The sequence below is a fragment of the Scomber scombrus genome, chromosome 9 (assembly GCF_963691925.1).
Source record: "Scomber scombrus chromosome 9, fScoSco1.1, whole genome shotgun sequence".
Taxonomy (NCBI): Eukaryota; Metazoa; Chordata; class Actinopteri; order Scombriformes; family Scombridae; genus Scomber; species Scomber scombrus.
The window spans coordinates 3824351-3845257 of NC_084978.1; the positions used below are offsets into that span (position 1 = coordinate 3824351).

Here is a 20907-nt window from a genome sequence, read left to right on the forward strand (position 1 = left end):
CAGGCAGACACCATGGCTACGATATGAACACACAAGAGGTCTGCGGTAAAAGGTTAGCTCTCTCTGGTACTGGATACAGCCTTGTTGAGCTAAAGGAGTAAGAGAGACGACACACGGAAAGGGTTTCTTTCTCCGAGGTAGGTGATGAACCATGAACCGTGTTTACAGACACAAAGATGGCATCGGGGAAAAAAAACAACACAACACCCTAAGGCTAGCTTCATTTTTGGCTCGCTGCGTTGTAGAAAATCAAGCTGCTGTCATTTAAATGCGAGTAACAGGTTATTATAAGTGTGTGTAGCCATCTTCTAGTAACATGAAAAGCCTATTTTAGCTCAAGCTCTCTACTGTGTGTGTGTGTGTGTGTGTGTGTCTCTTCTCTATGCTCTGTGTGTGTCCCTCTCTCTCTGCTGTGTGTATGTGTGTGTGTCTTTCTCTCTGCGGTGTGTGTGTGTGTGTCTCTCTCTCCAGGAGGCAAGTAAGCGACTAAAACCTTTTTGTACTCAGCTCACCCCACACATTTAACTGCTTGCCTAATTAATCATAAGCTCATTTGATGGTGTAGTTTCCTGACTAGATAGATATCCCATCATTGATGTTTGTCCTCCAGCTCCTTGTTGTCTTGTCCATTGAGGCACTGAACACGTCTCCTGGCCAAAGATTAGTTTAAAATGATGGGATTATCTAGTCTGTTTGCACTGTGTGTGTCTGTCTATGTGTGTGTGTGTGCTGTCATGAAAAGGGCTTTGATTAGGGTAAAAAAAAACACATTAAAAAAACAAAAAGAAAAACGGATTTAGTTTGGCCGCACCCATATCAAAACGCGGAATGTGCTGTGTGTTAGTTTTATCTTCAGTAAACACTGGAAAGCTGCGTCCAGGATCAGTTTAAATATTGACAGACCTTTTAAATGTAAGGGTCACACCATGTCCACCTCATCAAGCTACAGCTGAATGGATTAAATGTGCTTTCCATTACTGAATAAAGTAAATGATTGTTCATAGTTGTTGATGGTGCATTAGGAAGTTATAGTCTACTTTCTGCAAACTTTGTGCATTGGAGTTTTGTCAATAGAAAAAATACCATTATTTACCATATATGTGCTGGTTCCAGCCTCTGAAATGTGAAATTTAAGGTTTTTGGCCTGTCTGACTGTATATTTAAACTAGTTTTGGGTATAATAGACAACATTGTCAGGTGGTTAATTACAAAAAATAACCAGCAGATTGATTGGTATGGAAAATAATCGTTAGTTGCAGTTAAAATAACAACATACAACCATATGAAATACATCATACAACCAAGGCATTATGAAAAAACACATTTTCAGCCTATCATGAATAGTTTTAATGTCTTTCCATTACTGAATGAAATAAATGATTGTGCATAGTTGTTGATAGTACACTAGGAAGTTATAGTCTACTTTTTAAAAACTTTGTTTATTGAAGTTTTGTCAATAGTCAGAAAAGTCAGAAAATGAATTGTTTTAAACCAGATTTCAAGCAAAAATAGCAGTATTCACCAAATATTTGCTGGTTCCAGCTTCTGAAATGTGAAATGTGTGTTTTATTACACCGTAAACTGTAGAGCTATGAGGTTTTTGGACTGTCTGACTGTATAATTTTCACTAATTTTGTGCATATTAGACACAATTATCAACCAGTTAATCACAAAAATAACCAGTAGATGAACTGATATTGAAAATAATCATTAGTTGCAGTCATAATAACAACATACAACCATATAAAATACATCATACCACCAAGTTTTATAACCAGATTTTCAGTGTATCATGAACCAGGCTCGTTGAAACTGGAGGTGTTGCTGTAAAGAATTGAAGTGATGATATATAACTGGGGAGGTTTTGGGCATTTTACTCTTTGAAGGAAGAGTAAAGTGCGTTTGACTTTATTTTCATCCCGTGATGACAGAAAGATACGAAGATCTTTGGTTTATAAGCAGTGAAAACAGTTTCCTGAGGCCTCCAACAGTCTAAAACACAGTTTACTATCACATGTAACGAAGGCAAGAAGCAAACGTTTGCTTGTTGCAGCCTCTGAAATGTGAAATGTGTGTTTTATAACATTGCTAACTTTAATATGTGAGGTGTTTGGACTGTTGGACTTGATATTTTTAACTAGTTTGGGACATATTAGACAACATTATCAACCGGTTTATCACACAAATAACCAGCAGATAAACTGATACTGAAAATAATCTACCAAGTCATTTGAAAAACAAAGTTATATCTTTTTAAAACCAACTTTTCAGCCAATCATGAATCAGTCTTGTTGAAATTGTTTACAAAAGGTCACCAAATCAACCTTTTTTTACACTCCTCTTCAGCTAAAATGCATTTTTATAACAGGAGATGTTGCTGTAAAGAATTGAAGTGATGGTATTTAACTGGGGAAGGTGGCATTTTATTCTTTTAAAGTGTGTTTGACTTTATTTTCATCCTGTGATGTATACATGAAGATACTCTTTGATCTATAAAATGTCAGTAAATGGTGACAACAGCTTCCTAAAGGCTTCAAATTGCTTTTTTGGTCACTCCCAACAGTCTTAAAATCCAAATATATACAGTTTAGTATCACAAATAACAGAGAAAAGAAGCTGGAAACATTGAACTATGACAGAAAAAAGATTTAAACTATGAATTGATTGATTTTCTGTCGCCTGGCTAATTGATTAGTTGTTTCAGAGCTAAATGTGAAGCATCTTAATCGTCTTTTGTTGTTGACAGAAACACCATCACCGTGTTATGTTCATTTCCACGGTTGCTGCTGCTCAGTTAAGACCTCTCGTGCGTGTCACGGCACTTTGTGAAAGTTGCTGAGCGGCTCATAATCAACACACTTTTGGTCATCACTCACTTCTTCTCTTCTTCTGCTCACTGAGTCATTACTGAACTGACCCGCGGCTCACTTCCTCGACAGTAGCAGTCAGCAGAAATCAAGTTTCACCTTGTCGGACACACGAGAAGAGAAAAGAAAAGAAGCCTTTGTAGTTTCACTTTGACATACTTTAAATAGTTTCTTTTTGTAAAAATGAAAGAGAAGAAGCCTTTAGATCAGGGTATATTCAGAAAGAGCTTGAGCTTTTAAAGCGTCTGTTTGTTAAGCAGGATGTCATTTTTTTGTCCTATAAAAAGCAGAAAATCCAGTTTCACAAGTCCTTATGAAAAATAGGAGCAGTTTTGGCTCCTAACAACACATACATAAACATATAATAGGAACATATATACAGAAAAACATTGAAGTTAAGAACAAAAGTCAGCTCCAGTGAATTCAATTAAAACATTTCAAATTACTTTTTATATAAAATTGTAAGTGGAGATCGAATGCAGTTCCTTTCTTCTTTCTTTCTTTCTTTCTTTCTTGGACACATTTAGCTGAAATCGATCCAATTTCTGCTCATCCTTGTGGTATTTTTTGTTCTATAAAAAGCAGAAAATCTAGTCTCACAAGTATTTAAACACACTATGATGAGAAGAAAAGCCAACCATGAGAGATATTATAAGTTTCAGCTCCTAAAGGTTTGGCTGTTTTGTTTGGCTCAGATCATTTTATCATTGGTACAAGCGAACAGGAAAGCCTTTGTACACATCCTCGTGTGATTAGGAGAGGCATCAGCACACAGCCAGGTCATAAGCATGCTCTCACACATCCTGTTTGGACTGACAGCCTCCTGTACGCTGATGGTGTAACACTGACGATGAGCAGGCCTGAGTGTGGAGTGCATTGCTCAAAAGGCCATAGGATACACTGAAGGGAGGAAAAGGTTGCAGAGAAACAGGAGGGATTGTTAGGAAGGGGTTTGATTTGCTCCTAAAGTTTGATAATAGCCTCTCATTAACCCTCACATACTATTCATATTCTGTCTGTCATTAGTACATGTTTGATTAATCCTTCTGTTTGGTTAATCTAATGGGAAAAATATATTCCCAATCACTATTTTATGGTCCAGGAGAACATTTGAATGCTGATTTTTGTATTGTTTTAACCAACACAGGTCAAATTTGTACATTTTCATATATAAAAATGTGTATCAGCTGAACGCAAATTTAAAAAAAAGATGCATTTTATTTCCATATTTGTATACTGTGGGTCACATTAGGAAAAGTCCAACTAATATAAATGTGTATATGATGTTTTTAAAGCTCTCAAATGTAAAAATGGGTCAAATCTGACCCTGAACAGTATGTAAGGGTTAAATGGCATGATATGGTTTAACTTATTCTCACAGAGGGAGGTTTGATAGGATCATCAACACCAGTGAATTAAATTTAAACATTTAAAATTAAAATTGTAAATGGAGATTGAATGCAGTTGCTGGGTTTTTGTTGTTGTTTTTTTGACACATTTAGCTTCATGACCTGCAATGGATCTAGTCTTAATTAATTAATTTGATAGAGTATTATGAGGAGTATTTATTTTCTTTAAGATTCTTTTTGTATTAATATATTAAAAAGAATGTGAACATGGACCAAAACAGACAAAAAACACACACATCATTAGAGGCTAGAAATGACGTTGGAAGATGATTCCTCATTTCATACATGTTATGTGATACTGTATCAGAAGCAAAACGTTATTACCTTTATGGCGTTATCTGTGTTATTTACGGTGTTACTGGTTTACCTGTATGATTTTCTGCTAATATGCGAGTTTCACTTTGATTTGTCGGGTATTTAATTAGCAGTAATATCCAATTCCTGTGTGGTTATTTGATCCATCAACAGTCCAGTTTCTGTCTTAGGTCTAAATATATATGAATATGGGGATATTAAATTACACATAATGACTTTTATCCAGCCTCAAGTAAAGGTTATTTGGGTAAATGTTACTAATATATTAAGTGAAGACACATCCCATACATGAACATTAGAAGGTGATTCATGACTTTTAATCTGTAATATCAGTACTGTTGTGGTGTAAAAGTTAAAGAGAAAGAGCATTGATCATAATTAACTCCATAATTAAACAGATTTTAAGGAGCAAAATAAATAAACAATAAATGCTATGACTTCCTTTGAGCACCGATGAGTCTGAATGACACTGATCTCTCTCTCTCTCTGTTGCAGTAAAGCAGAAATCTGTCGATGCTGGACTCTCTGATCTCCCAGCATTAGGATCGGCAGCAGGGCTGGGAGAGACCAGCCACCCACAAAAACCACCTGACCCGACATGATGGCTTCTAGTGACGTAGACATCCGAGGTGAAGGTACTAAAATCAAGCGCACTCTTTTTTTCTTTTTTCATTTAACATTGCATTTTAGCTGTTGAAAATGAAAAATGTGTACTTTGGGTATAATACTTAAACTGTAATATAAACCTATTAGACACAGAATTAGACACAGGATCATCAAAGCAGCTTTTCATTTATTTCATTCCCACATATGTCGAGCACTTGTTGGCTGCTTTTTCTTCATTTCACCGCAGTCCAGCTCATCCCAGCTTTATGTTGGAACCTGATAAAGCTGGTTGACATATTGGCAAGGAAGTGGAAAAGCTGTCCTTTGAGGAAGCAAGTTGTTTAAGGCAAGACAATTGCCCTTATAGATGTTTTTAATTGCCTTAAATGTTCTTATGGCTCAGGGAGTGCTATATAAATTTCGTTAAATTGTTGTCTGACCTTCAATATAATGACAATAAAAGCTACTACTACTACTACTAAAACATAAAATGCTCCAAGACAGAATATAAAAGCAACAGCCTGCAAATAAAAAAGAGATTAAAACACAATTAAAAGTGTTAAATCGGAAGTTAAATGAAGCTAAAATATAGTAAGACAGATAAAAACAGGAGAATAAAAAGTTACAGTGCAGTGTGAGATATTACTACATGATTTCTTGTGTGTTATTTCACAGTTTTAGTCTCTCTTGTGTTGTTTTATAGTGTAGAAAATAGACTTTTGACTGGGACTGTATTTTTGCAGAGGGTACGCTCCAGTGTGTTTACGTTGGAACAGAGCACAAAGTCTATTAAAGGATAAACTGAATAATAAAAAAAAATATTAACATTGTCAATATTTGTCACAATGTATTCAGGAGCCGGTGCCAAAGCTGCTCTTAGCATAGTAAGGAGTGTACAGGTGAGAGGATTTTGAGTACAGGGCTGCGACTTTAAAAAGAAAAGGCCTCCACTGTCACTGCAGCATTAGTTTTCACACTGTGAGGAGACATTCCTGATGCAAGAATGAATCCATCCAATCTACATTAAAACAGTAGCAGTTCCTCATGTGCTTGGGTAAAAAAAAAAAAAAAAAAAAGGAGTAGTAAATTGTGGGAAAGTGAAGTAAACTGAGGTCCGTGTAGTTAAACAGTGACAAATCCAAATATCAACAAGCAGGAGCTGAGAATAGTTGCAGCCAGGACAAACCAAATCATGTTTTTTTTTTTTTTTGGTCATGTGGTTATTAAAGTCAGCTGGTTTTCCTGGAGATATTTTTACAGGAATTTCCTTTCGTTAAATTAGGTCATTGTGATTTTTATATGAGCAGTGAGCCTGGTGCACAGCAGATACTTTAAACTAAGGAGCCAATTAATGTCTATTCTAATTAAACTAGACATATACTGAAAGCTACTGAGGCTCAGACCAGGATCCATTTAGAGGGCGTTCACCGTTTATTCTGATAACATAAGTAAATAACGTATCACTTGAGCTCCTACACACACACACAAGAAATGACAGAGAAACAGTTGAAGCTGACAAACAAACTTGTACCTGTAATTTAACAGTGTACCTCTCCCATGGAGCACAGTATCAAAAGAGGAGAAGTAGGGGCCTGTCTCAGGAGGAGTAGCATGTCAGGTTATAACCCATCTATAGAGATTTTGTTTAATTACAATTTGCTGCTGCTGTATAATTGATTCTGTTGCATTAGTACCATTAAAGTCTCTAAATGTTGACTCTCTAAATTCAAATTTTCATTGCGAGTTATCTCCTCTGTCCTCTGAAGCCGGTTATATATGATATTTATTTAATTTATTTGTTAGGGACAATGCAAATTAACGTAGCACACGCTGCAGTAACTGATGTTCTGCATATAGAGATTATTATTATTATTGCTAGTTCCCATCTTATGTCCCTAGTTAGGCTTTTGAAAGACAGATATCAATATTACATTCAAAAACCAATAATGATAGAAAGGAAAAGAAAAATGAAAATATTTAAACCATCTTACATACATGTGTAATTTGTTTTTGTACTGTAGTAGAGTGTAAACATGAAGGGTTAAACAATATTATTGTCATTTGAAGATCATTTTATACCACTGATATAAAGATAATATTCATATGTTGGAAGGCAGGGTTGGGATTGGAGAGTGGACGCTACACTTCTGTACAAACACAGACTGCCATTATGGGCGGGCACAGAGTTATTTACCTTTAATTCCATATAAGCGGCGCCACTCTCTTCTGCAGTCTCCACTCAGGACGAGCACGGTGAGGATCGGAGGACACTACTTGCTTAGCCAATGTGACATGAATAGCCTCTTAGCTGCTAATGTGAAGTGTGGCAATACTGAAGTCAGAAAATTGATCAAGTTCATGTCCATGTATCATACGATAAGTCGATATTTATTGGGACAGGCCTAATTATTCCTCCTCCTCTCTCACCTTCTTCTTCTCCTCAGGTTCTTTGTTCTCTGACCAAAACCCATCAGAAATGGACGCTCTGTGTCCTTCCCCACCTGGACCATCCAGACCCCAACGTCACTACGAGAGGATCGGAGGACGAGCAGGAACCTCGTACGTCTCATAAAAACAAATATTAACTTAAAGTAGTTATAATGGAAATGTTTTTTGGCTGATGTTTTTTTTTTTTTTTTTTTTTTTACCCCTTCTACAGTTTTTGTCAGACTCTCATCCACCTGTTGAAGGGGAACCTCGGTACGGGGCTGCTCGGCCTGCCTCTGGCGGTGAAGAATGCAGGCCTGGTGGTAAGCAAATAAAGATTTTTATCATCTGATCATGCTGTGGTCACATGACGGGTCTGGAAAAAAACACTCAATTAGATTGTGTTCTCATGACTGACTGTGTGTGTGATATTCATGACAGGACACAGATGTTAGCTGCAGTCTGAGTTATTACACTGAGGGTTTTACAGTTTTATTCCTTTATGGGGAAAATGTGTTGTCGTTGTGTGAAAGTGCAAGATTACTGTCAGTAAAAAATTGACATTTAAGAGGGGAAATAAAACAGGTTGAGCTTCAAATAAGTGTACTCTTAATAGTCTGGGTTGTTTTTTTGTCTACTGAAGTTTCACACACTGGTGCGTCTTTTGTTCCTGGTGTATTACTTCCCCGAACTGTGACCTTTGTTCGCAGAATCACGTAGAGGCCTGCAATTAGACTGCAAGAGTTACATATTGCACAAATTTAAAATATTGTGCTTTAAAGTAGTGAAACTGGCTACGTGCGATTCATGAAACGATACAAAAAATTGTCTCACAGTTCTGCAAAAAAAGAAAGGTGAATTTCTCAATAACCAAAATCCAGAACAGTCATGTGAAAGACAAATATTTGAAGGAAGTAATAGTGTTTAAATGAAAACCAGGTTGACAAGAAAAGAAGGGAATGAACTTAACATGTTTCTACATTTTAAATTGCCGAAGACTAATTATGTTGATTCACAAGAAAAACTGGATTAACAAAAGCGAAAATAAAAGAAGCATCTTCAAGTCATGAGGTTCAAACTGATAACAAACTGATAACAAATGAATGCAACTTCCCCCTTTTTTATCAACCTTTCTTTATTTCCTTTACAATACTCTGAATACATTTTCTCTTTAATGTGAATCATTTATACAGCTGAGATGACTTGTTAATCTATTTAATTGAAGATGTGAGCTTGTAATTATACTTGACTCCCTTTAATTTAACTCGTAGGACATTTTGATGTTTTACAGCATCTGAAGCTTCTGTGGTAATGTTGTTCTAGAGCAGTTACATAAAAAAAAGATAAATGATAAATCACCTGACTCCCTTTCTCCTTCCAGCTCGGACCAGTCAGCCTGCTGGTTATGGGCGTCATCGCAGTTCACTGTATGAGGCTGCTGGTCAAATGTTCCCATCACCTCAGTGTAAAGTAAGTAAAGTTCACCTCTGAGCATGCTGGAAAAAATCACACTGACATTCTTCATCATGAACGTCAGGGTTTTACAGTCCTTAGAGTTATAAAGAAAGTACTTTATGTAAACTTAATAGACAACATGTAGTGCAGCTAAAGCTTTGTTCCACTTCAACTTAAGAGGTTCTGCTTTTTCTCAACAACATACTCTCATTTCAATTCCCAACAATGTTTGTGGTTTCTCCAAATACCAACCTGCCTACTTAAGGGGTCGACGATATTGATAAACACCTGTATTGCGTTGTAGATCATTTTATATTATGATATTAGAATATTTCAAGAATTCAGTAAATCAAAAAGTTATCATAAAGCAGATTTTGCTCATCAGTGTTGCTGATTTGCACCATTTCCTGCAACACAACCACAGTTATTAAAGGAATAATTAGCACAAAATAAACATGCTAATTCAATTAAATGCACATTTATATAAAGTGGGTGAATTTAAAGCCATTTTCTCGACAACATGAGAGACAACACTCTCATTTCCATTTCTAACAATGTTTGTGGTTCCTCCAAATAACATACAATCCACTTATGATATTAAAATATGTCAAGATACACAGTGGTAAACAAAAATATAAACACAACCAGAGCCATTAAAGGAATAATAACCACCATATAAACAAAATAATCACACTAATTCACTCTTGTAGGATAATGTAGTATATTTTTTCACACATTTATATTAAAGGGTGTTATTAAAAGCCATTTTCCAGTGTGTTTTACATGCTTTTATCTGCCCCCGAACGAGATGCAGCTGCTGTTTGTTTGTTGAACGCGGTCTGAACTTAATTTCCTGTCACCGCCTCCTTTCCCTTCACAACAGGTCCACTATGGCTTGTTTCTACCAACACTGTACATGCTGTAAAACCACACTCTGCTCTTGTGGTAATTTGTTTACTGAGCCAACAGCGTCTCGTTTGTTGTTGCTGGCTGTGTATTTAGGCGTTTCATCTCCTCCTGTTTCTACTGTGTAATCAGTGGCTTATGAACACAGAGTTTTGGCTTGAGTCAACTCCACAAACCAGACTAAATGTTACTGTGGCCTGTATCTTCTCCTGAAAATCAAAAGTGATGTACTGCTGCTGTAAATATTGCCTCTATGTCGATTTTACACCAGTAGCTTATGTCACTGATCCAATCCTGTATCGCAGCTGTTAGTCAGCGACAACTAGGACGATTAACACTTGGTGCACGTTAACTCGTTATCAGATTTCCACCAGTGTCGACCTGGCCGTCCACGGCGTCTCCTGCCCTTTGCCCCAGTTCACGCTGGGACACAGTCAAACCCCGCCCTGCCACGTTAAAGAGGATTAGATAGGCAGAAAGCATGAATGAAGAGCCTCCACTACAGCAAGGCCTCAGTCAGAAATAGCATCTGCACACTAAATAAGTCACGAATCGATTTGTGAAATGAAGCAAATATGTTTCTTGTGTTTTTTGCTGAGCTGGAGTCACTTCCTTTTATGCCTTCGTAGACGTGCAGGAGCAATAAGCCACAATTACTAAGCACTACAGCTACAAACATGCATTTATGGGTTAGGGTTAGGGTTAGGAACATTTATCTCAACAAACTTCCTGTGAATAAATAGACATTAAATAATATATGAATAAAGTAGAATAACATCTGTATTCAGAGGTTATATCAGTTATAAAGATCTCGTGGCTGTCTCAGTCCATTTTAATCTATATTAATCTTATTTTATTCTGGTGTTACTATTCATTTTATTTATTGTTCTGTTTTTAGTCCTAAAGTGTTATTTTCTAGGTTTTTTTTTCTCATTTTTCTCACTAGTTTATTGTTTGATTATGTCACACTAAGGTTAACTTACAGTATATATTCTTTTATAAGAGTACTTATTAGTAAATTAATTCTTCATGTGAATAAATAGACATTAAATAATATCTGAATAATAAAGCAGAATACCATCGCAAGATCTCATGACAGTCTCAGGCCATTTTAATCTATAATAATCTATTTTTTATCTATTAATAAACTATTATGTTATAGTCTGATATTACTATTTATTTTATTTATAGTATTGCACTGGGTTTTTTTGTCCTGGGATTTGCCTTTATATGTATGCAAGTGCTTAAGAAATGAAAAATAAAAGTTTTAAAATTTGACTTAAACCAAAAGACAAAGATTTACTTAGTTTTAAATTTTGACTTTAACAGAAAGACAGAAAGACAAAGATTGACTGACTGTTTTTGCACTTCCAGGATCAACAGGCCGTCTCTGACGTACGGTGAGGCGGCGCAGTACGGGATGGAAAATGTATCGTGGCTGAGGAGACACTCGCAGTGGGGAAGGTAAGACGAGTGATTACCGGTTTGCCAAAATGAGTGTTTGTCTTTGTGTTCAAGTCCTCTCCTTAAGCCTTCATCATAGGGTGGATTTGGTTTTTATTTGGTTTTTACACATTATTACAAAATCACGTAAGCTTGTTTTACCCTCATAATTAGTCTCTACACCAGTTCACATTCATAAATACCCCATTAGTCATTAATACATGTTTGATTAATCCTTAGTGAAGCTGTCAGAGAGCAAACAATGGAACAAAAAGACTTTCACAATCACTTTATATGGAACATTTTATAGAATATGGAGAATACAACGTGTTTAAATGGTGATTTTTGACATTTTTATAGTCAAATTTGGACAGTTGCATATACAAAAATGTGTGTCAGCTGCACACAAATACAAGAAAAGATGCATTTTATTTCCATTTATGTATATTCAGGGTTACATTAGGAAAAGTCCACCTTAAATAAATGTATATAGGGTGTTTTTACAACTGTTAAATGTAAAAAATGAGGCCTTCATGTATCCCAGTGCTCCAGTTTGGGTTCAGTTGAGAGTTTCATGATAGGAGTATGATTGTGGAGGAAACACTGAATACACCATATAAAGAATATATAATGCTTTACTTTACGGGTATTTTATGGGTAATTTCACAGAGGTTTTCTCGGTAGGCCAGTGTAATTTGGTGCTAATTGTTGTGAAAAGTGTGACAGTGTTTAACTGTTACATTTACACAGTTAATTTACTGATTAATTGCAAGTCGCTGATGTAATTTAAAATCTTATATTCAGTGCAGGAGGTCGGTTACTAAAAAAAAAAAAAGCTTTGGCATGAAAATAGCCACATTTCAAGAATAAGTTCAAGACTAGGTGAAATGTTCTTATTTGCCTTGTTGCCAAGAGATTGATAAGACGATAAATATCACTTTTAAATCTATAAACACGAAGCGACAGCCAGCAGCTGGTTAGCTTAGCTTAGCACAGAGACTGTCAGCTGAGGGGAAACGGCTAAATATAACACGGTCACCTCTTATGTTCACTGATTAGAGGGACAGAATATTGCAATCAGGATTAAAAATATCAGTATTTCCCTTCAGAAGCACATCTTATTCATCAATATGTTAGTTAATGAACTTATGATTACATGGAATTTGCCACTTTCTGTCTCATTTACTCTTTCTTTCTCTCTTTCCTTGTTTTTTTTTCAGGCGGACGGTGAACTTGTTTCTCATCATCACCCAGCTGGGCTTCTGCTGCGTCTACTTTGTCTTCCTCAGTGACAATGTCAAACAGGTCCTGATCTCACACACACACACACACACACACACACACACACACACACACACACAAAAAAACACTCATCATCCATTTAACGACCGACATTACACACAAGATTTACAAGTTGTCTCCTGCTTGTCACACCGCACGTTGTTTGCTGTGTCAACTCAGCGTGATCCATCTTACTTACTTACTTACTTACTTACTGTGCTTTGTGACCTTTGACTCACACGTCTCTTAACACAGCAGAATAAAATCCATGGTGGTGTTTACAAGCCCCAATAAAATGTAGAGACCGAGCTCAAATGTACTAGTGTCTGAACCACCTTCTCTTTACTCAGATTTTTAGAGTTACAGCCTCACCTCTGTTAGAATGATCTCACCAAGGTTGCTTCAGTTTATCTGAGCGTCCTCTGTTATGTAAGAGTCTTGTCCATATATGTGCATTAGAGCAGCTCTGACTTTGTGCTTACAGTTGGCGCATACCAGAATAGATATCACAAAATAGGTCGCAGGCAGTTGAGGGATAACAGTGACTTTTATAATAGTAGCAGGGATTTACATGCAAATACAATACCACAGCACACAATGACGAAGCTGGGAATAGAAACTGTGATACATACTTAAAGGATTTTGGAGGATTATTTTAGAGCATTTGTAGTTATTGAAGTCTGAACATTATCAGTATCGTCACAACTTATTTTTATGTGACTAGAAGATCCAGATACAACAAAGATGCCATGAAACACACTGATTATGAGCTTAATTGGTAGTAAAACATGATATAATCATCATTACTTCTTTTTCCACCCAGGTGCAGCTGTGTCATTGTTAGGTCACAGGAATTTTTTTGTTTTATCTTGCGGTGTGACCTTTGACCGGTGACTGCTTCCCCGCTTTTTGTCTCTCTTATTATGGCCTTTTAACCTATGACCTGTGATGTTTTGGTTCACTGTCTAAGCAGAGCAGACAGTACAAATCAATTAAAAATAGTTTAAATTCTGGCAATTGACGTACAGTAATATGGTCATGGATAGACTTTATCTGTGTAGTACAGTTTCTTACCACTAGATGGCGGTGTCTCACTACTGCCAGTAAAAGAAAGAAAACACAAAAAACTGATGTGTACACAGAAAACATTAATATGTGTAAAAATATACACATTTACACTGTTGACATTAGTATATTATGAGCATCCCATCCTAAAAAAGTTGGATTTTAACTGTGTTTAATAATGTTGACTCTGATATAGACAGTCTAATGAGTTTGGGGGCCCTGATGACAAAAACCCAATCCCCTCTCTGGTCATAAAGTTGGATCTGGGAACAATGAGGAGTCCATGATTAGTAGATCTAAGTAGAGGCTCATAGAGTGTTAAGAGGTCTGTTTATATATTTTGGGTTCCAGTCCAAGTTTGGCTTTAAAAGTAAGTCGTAAAAATGTTAAAATCAACTCTAAAATACAAATGCAACAAAGCTAAAACAGGGGTAATGTGATTACCTTTCTTAATATTTTAGTATTTTTTAAGACTGTGAGTTGTTTGACTGTTTGTTTAAAAATAAAAAAGGTTAAAATTATAATTTGTGTACACTAAATATAAATATACTCTGTAGAAAGTGATTGACAACAACTTAATATGCAGCAGCTGTTCCACATAGTTAAAATCAGCTTTGAGAAAGGCAGAAGGTTGTTTTTGGGACATGAGTACTTCCTCCAAATCCTTCTTGAGATTTTGCAGCTCTGACTCAAAATAAAACACCTGTCAATACTTACAAATCCCACTTACATACCTCTTCTCACCAACCCTCTTCTTCTCCTTAACATTGAAGTGAAAATATCAGAAGTGCCTCCGAAAAATATCTCCACACGAAACTCTTCAGCTAAAGTAGTTTTCCCTCTTTCCCATTTCCTCTAACCAGGTGGTGGAAGCGGCCAACGCCACCACCTTCAACTGCCAGATAAACAACACCAACCAAACCCAAGTGTTGGTGCCGAGCTTCGACTCCCGGATCTACATGCTCTTCTTCCTTCCTGCCTTCATCCTGCTGGTGTTCACCCCCAACCTGAAATACCTGGCTCCTCTTTCTCTGGTGGCAAACCTTGTCATGACCGCCAGCCTGGTCCTCATATACTTCTACTCACTGACGGTAAAACACCAGATTTATCACCAGTGTCTCCTCTTTGTTTAATTCAGGGAGGTTTTATTACTAGGACCTACTGTACTCCACCTTTTACAAGAAACCTCTTTCCTAGCAGTAGGTAATAAGCTCTCCTCTGCTTTACGGAGCCTTATAGTGAGTTTCAGCTCATTGTTTAGCTGTCTGGCTGCAAATTTACTGTTCTGATTCACTCTCAGCACTCCCATAGCGTCGTTTTCAGAGAAAAAGCTATAAAAAAGAAGCCCACTGTCCACTACCTGCTCAGCATCAAACAGGCAAACAGACCCAGTTAGCTGTAGAATAGCTGGTGAACATAGTGGAGCATTTAGCAGCTAAAGAGCCAGATATTTCCCTCAGGAGTTGGTAAAGATTAACAACAGAGCTATAAGAGAGTGAATATTGGACTTTACATTCAGCAGGTGGACAGAAACACAAATCAAATTGAATGATAATGTTGATTAGTATTAGTAACTGCTGGATGTGGAAATGAGCAACTTAAGAGGTGATTTTACATGTATGTCAGTGTTGTGCTCACAATTGTGTTTCTGCTGCCCCCAAGTGGCCAACAATTATTACAGCTTTAAAGATTAAATTTTTCTGTCCTTCTGGTTCAAAAAGTTATATAGTTTATGTTTCTTAATCCAAAGAAGGACATAGTTTGTTTTATTTGATGCATGAAATTATAAAAACATTATTTATGATAATATAAGGTAACGGACAATAATGTTCACATAATAAAATGTGCTTTATGATAAAACTCGGTGTTACAGAGACTGAGTGTATATGTTGATCATTACAATGTAATTAGTAAGTTTGCCTCAATCATTAGCTTAATATGTTTTTGATAAATTACCTCAATGAACAGTAATTGCTAGTTCATTTAACTGCATGTAAACTGTGTGACTCGTACCGTTGTACATAGGATCTGCCTCAAAAAAGAACACTTTTGAGATTGAGGTCTTAGCACACTTCTGACTTCCTTATATGCAAGATAATAATCTGTTATTTATCTACAATAATCTGTTTATTTCTTCATGAAAAGGTCTACCGCCGACCACCTTAAATGCTCACTTTTCTTCCGTGTGTGTGTGTTACGATCAGTCTCTCTGTTTCTACCCCGCTGATTGGGTCCTGAGGTTGTTATGGATAACAGGGCAATTGATAGTGACAGAGTCTCCAGATTACCTGTTTTCCGGCTGTGGAGTATTTCATCACGCAGCTCCTGCCCTTTACAGATATATAGCCGCCGAGTTCCCCGACAAATTGCCTTGACTTCAAGAAAGCAATTTCTTGCATCAGAAACCTTACAAAGATTCAGCACTAAGAGATACATGTGGCCCGTCAGGTCCTTCTTCAGCAGATGAATCACCTGAGCAATGAATTTGGGGTGAAACTAGAGCACACAGGCTGCTTACATTATGAAAATCTGTGTGATTTGGCGCTGCTTTTATATTTTAGCTCTGCCTTTTAATGCCAGAAAATATAATTATATTGACAGAGTGGAGCCGTTAAACTCAGCATCAAAGCACCATATTTAGGTTTTAGCTCTCTTTGGTGACATTCACTTTTAGAGTTAAATACAATGTGTTCATATAAAGTTATTTCATATGATCGTTTTCCCATAAAAGCAAAAATATACAGTTATTGGTAGTTATAAGTCTAGCTGACACTTCTAATGCTCCCTCGGCTGTTAAGATTTAAATCAGAGTCGTTATTTAACAGGACCGTCTCCCAGTGATGTAAACGGATCACGCTCACCAACTCACTTCATCTTGTAAGGTTTATTTTTAAATCACGACGGTTCCCCATTTATATTATTATCCTACTTACACCTACTTACACAGCTTCTCTCCAAAGGCCTTAATCATCTTACATTATTTTACTACAAGCTAATTCAGTTCGCTAAGTTCAAGCCAACAAATGAGTCCAATGGGAGCAAGGAGAGGCGTCCTCTTGGCACAAGGTGTTGTTATTTTAATATGATGGCAAATTATCTGTAGAGGAAGACATCTTGTGTGCAGGCGTGTTATGATTAGACGTGGTTTCTGCACATCAGCCAGGCAGAGGTGATCCAACAAAGCCTCAGTTGATAAAATAAGCTGACGCAGTTTTGCAGAATATATAAAGTTGATGCGTATGTAAAGTTTTTTTTCTCCGTTTTCTTTTCAGAACATTACGGATCCAAGCGATCTACCGAAAGTAGGCAGAGCCAAAGACTACCCTCTCTTCTTTGGGACGGCCATCTTTGCCTTTGAAGGGATCGGAGTGGTAAGTGACAAAGTAATGATAACAGGATGGAGCTGAAGAAGTGACGTAGACACACGTGAAACATATCAAAGACAGCTGGTTTTAATGCAATCTGAATCTTGAAACATTATCTGAGATATGATGACATCACTCGTCGGGAATTTGTCTGCTTTGTGATCGGATCTCAGTGTGTAAATTATGAAGGCAGAGTCCGTGTCTCAAATCACGTTCTCATGTGTAGTACACTGTGTATACTATGTACTTCCCATTTCGACAGGGTAGTGTTGTCTCAAATCAAACATAGCTGTTGCACACTTACTGGAAATGACGATAGTTAGAGTGGAAGGTCATCTTAAATATCAAAGCATCATTTTATATTGTTTTTATAATGTAATTTATGTTATTTTTTGCTTCTAGACATATCACTTATGTGGAACTAGGAAGTAGGAATTGAGACCTATAAAACAGTGGTTTACAACATTTAGTGCAATTTGTCATATTACCATTTTGCATATTTTTATTACCATGCATCAGACCATACTAATAGATTAAAACCTCTATGCTGCTTGTGTTTTATATTGTCTGATGTGGTCTGGACATGATTTTGGAAATTCAAGAAAAGCTTATGTTTGGTTCAGTGGTCATCAAGATTTTCTGTGTAACGTTATCTGTTGCTTTAGTTTTTCGATCACTTATTGCTTTAAGACACTTTGCAGAAGCTGTAGATAGAAGTAAATTCTTCATTGGCATTTGGTTAACAGCATTTGGTGCACTGTAAAACACATTACATTTTTCAGTAAGGCGAGCACAGTGCAGGAGAGCCTCAGTCTTTTGCCGAAATGTCAACACAAATTCAGCCTTCATTATAACATCCATTAGCCAAATTGAAGACATCACAGCCCGAGAGAGGAAGTGACATTTGAAAAAGAGGAAAACTAGTACAGACATTGTTAGAGATGTTCTTTCTCACCTCTTTGGACTGTTGCCTGTAAATGAGAGGATGATCCACAAATTATAGGATCATTTTATTTGTCATATTAACAAGTCTGGTTGTTGTCTTTGTCTCTGTGGGTCGGCAGGTTCTTCCCCTAGAGAACAAGATGCAGAGGCCTCAGAGTTTCTCCGTTGTGCTGTATTTGGGAATGGGTATCGTCACGTTCCTCTACATCAGCCTTGGTACTATTGGATACATGTGCTTTGGGGAGCACATAGGGGGTAGCATCACACTCAACCTGCCCAACTGCTGGTAAGATTACATCATCATATCTCTGGATTACTAACTGATGTGGGTCACACCTGATTTATAGCGTTAAAGTGCCTGATCACAGTGTTTGAGTGTGAATGTCAGACTCAATGGCTGTGTTCGAAACCGCATACTACATACTACATACTTCTATACTACACACTACACACAGCACGACCAGATAGTAAGCAGACCGTTTACACTGTAGTAAACTACACGAAAACCCACAATGCATTTCGTCCCTACCCGAGCTGAAATCAGCAGGCTGAAGCGGATTTTCATTTTAGCTCTAACTCTATAAATATACCACTTTATTGACATTTCTAACCTTTTTAGGCGAGAAAGTAAAGTAGCCCTTTAGATCCACAATGTGACGCTAATTTGTCCAAATAACACCTGTTTAAAGTTTTGTTCCTGCGAATTTGGAGTTAGCCGTAGCAAGTAACGCACTTCCGGTCATTTTCACAGAATAAAACACCCGTTACCTTTTATTACTAAGAAAACCATAACGATAGAATTGGTGCTTTTATTTTGAAAACAGGAAGCGAACATACCCTCGCTGTAGCTAACTTCAAACCACCGAGGTGGTGATCTGTGACGTTTGTATTTGGTTTTTTTTTCAGAAGTTACGTTGCATCTTGGGTAATTTGAGTGTGAGTAGTCAGCTCTTGATGCATACTCCGCATTTCTGGCGAATCTAGTAAACCATCCGGGAACTTCTTGCATACTCTAAATCGCATACTACGCAGTTGAAACACACTACATACTTCAAATGACGTCAGAGTTAGTACGAGTAGTAGGAAAGTATGCGGTTTCGAACACAGCCAATGTGGCTCAACAAGACCTTCAATCGATGCCACATGTGCAAACTGCCCAGAACTAAAGGTGAACCTTGAAGTGAATGGAAGAGTGATGGCAGGCATGCTTCCTTTGATAGAAAACTGCCTCTACTTCTGCACAAGTCAGCTGGACTGCAAGGCAATAAGTCGCTAAAAAGCTAACGTCCTTAACCTTGGAAACAGTGGCGTGGATAACGTCCATGTACTAGTTAAACCATCATCCTCAGCAGATTCCTGGAGTTTTCCTGGTTTTTATGGTGGAACTATAGTTGTTTCAATTTCCATTTTTCCGAGCACTTCCAAGACTCGTCATCCATGTTGGCTTAAACGTGGAGATTGAAATTCAATTCTGTGACAACCAGGCAAACGCAGCTGCTAAATGGACCTTGTGATGAGATTGTTTTGTCGTATTAAAATGAGTCACTTCTTCTACATGAGGCTGTGATACTTCAAGATCATTTAACTAAAAATATTGATAATATGGAGACTAGCCAAGGTTGTAGCATATTAATATCTCTTGATTATTACAGTTAGGAATAAGCACTTCGCCACAGTTTCTGAATTGATTCAAAATTCATCCAAAAATATGAAAGTTAATAGATTTACCCAGCTGAATGTGTTTATTAAAATCTACAAAACTCGTTTTCATACTTCAACCTGCCATTACTGTTGAGTAGGGATGGGAATCAAGAACCAGTTCAAGTTTAGAACCGGTTCCAAACTATGTGAACCATCTGAATCGGATGCCTCCAAGCTTATCGATTCCTCTTATCGATGCCCAGCTAAAGTGATCTTCAGCTGTCTTGTAGTTCATCTTCAAAACTGGCAGTGGTTGCAGGCATATTTTAATTTCATGACTTAATAATTACCTTTTGTGAGACAAACATTAAGCATGCTGTAAACCTTTTTATGCCATCACTCAACAGCTAATGTTAGCAGAGCAGCTTTGGGAATAATAAAACAGTTACATTATCACTGAAAACCTGTGTATCAATAATGTCTTATTATCAATTCCCATCCCTATTGGTGTGGGCGACAGAGTTTTAAGCTTGGTGATTGGTAGTTTCTTACTAAAACTCCTCTTCAGAACTTTAGTCCAATTTTTTTTTTGTACTAATGATTAAAGTTTTATGTACACCCAAGAATCTGAAAATACTTTAAATTTACAAGTAGGTTTGAAAGATCTGGTTCATTAAGGTTTTAATTAACAGTCCTCCGTTGTCTGATGAAGAAACACCAGCTTGATACTTACTTATTTTATTCCTTCTGGTGGCTCATTATCTTTCTTTTAAGGGATTATAAAGTTAGTAAAACCACAAAATAACACTGAGACTGGGTGTGTTTGCTCATTACTTGTTACTATCGTCACGGCTGCAGGAGACAGACGTGTCTCAAGTGGACTGATGCCACTAATTAGCGGAATAGATTGGCTGTTAATGAGGTTGAAAACTCAAGCGCTATAATTACCAGCATCCCTGTTTGAAAGAGAAGTGAGCGGAAGGCAGTCAATATTTGCTTTTTGTTTTACAAGGACTACACATTGATTTCCCCTTCATATGTTGCAATATGTTTTTTTTATGCATCTCGAACATAAAAACTGAACTCATGTTTTATGAAAGGTTTTTGATTAGATACATTTCAGTGCACTAAGCATCTTTATATATAATTAATGGTTTGGACTATAACTTTGCTATGCAACAC

At 37.0% G+C, this 20907-nt stretch overlaps 1 protein-coding gene across 1 annotated transcript in view; it reads left to right on the forward strand.

Moving 5' to 3' along the window:
• slc36a1 (solute carrier family 36 member 1) overlaps positions 1-20907 on the forward strand; it is a 46240-nt gene continuing 25333 nt past the window's right edge. Inside the window, exons 1-10 of the mRNA XM_062425939.1 lie at positions 1-137; positions 5087-5226; positions 7642-7756; positions 7857-7947; positions 9006-9094; positions 11360-11449; positions 12649-12733; positions 14638-14865; positions 17047-17145; positions 18204-18370. Coding sequence (XP_062281923.1) covers positions 5190-5226; positions 7642-7756; positions 7857-7947; positions 9006-9094; positions 11360-11449; positions 12649-12733; positions 14638-14865; positions 17047-17145; positions 18204-18370 — 1001 coding nt within the window. The 5' untranslated portion in view covers positions 1-137; positions 5087-5189. The remainder of the gene's footprint in view (positions 138-5086; positions 5227-7641; positions 7757-7856; positions 7948-9005; positions 9095-11359; positions 11450-12648; positions 12734-14637; positions 14866-17046; positions 17146-18203; positions 18371-20907) is intronic.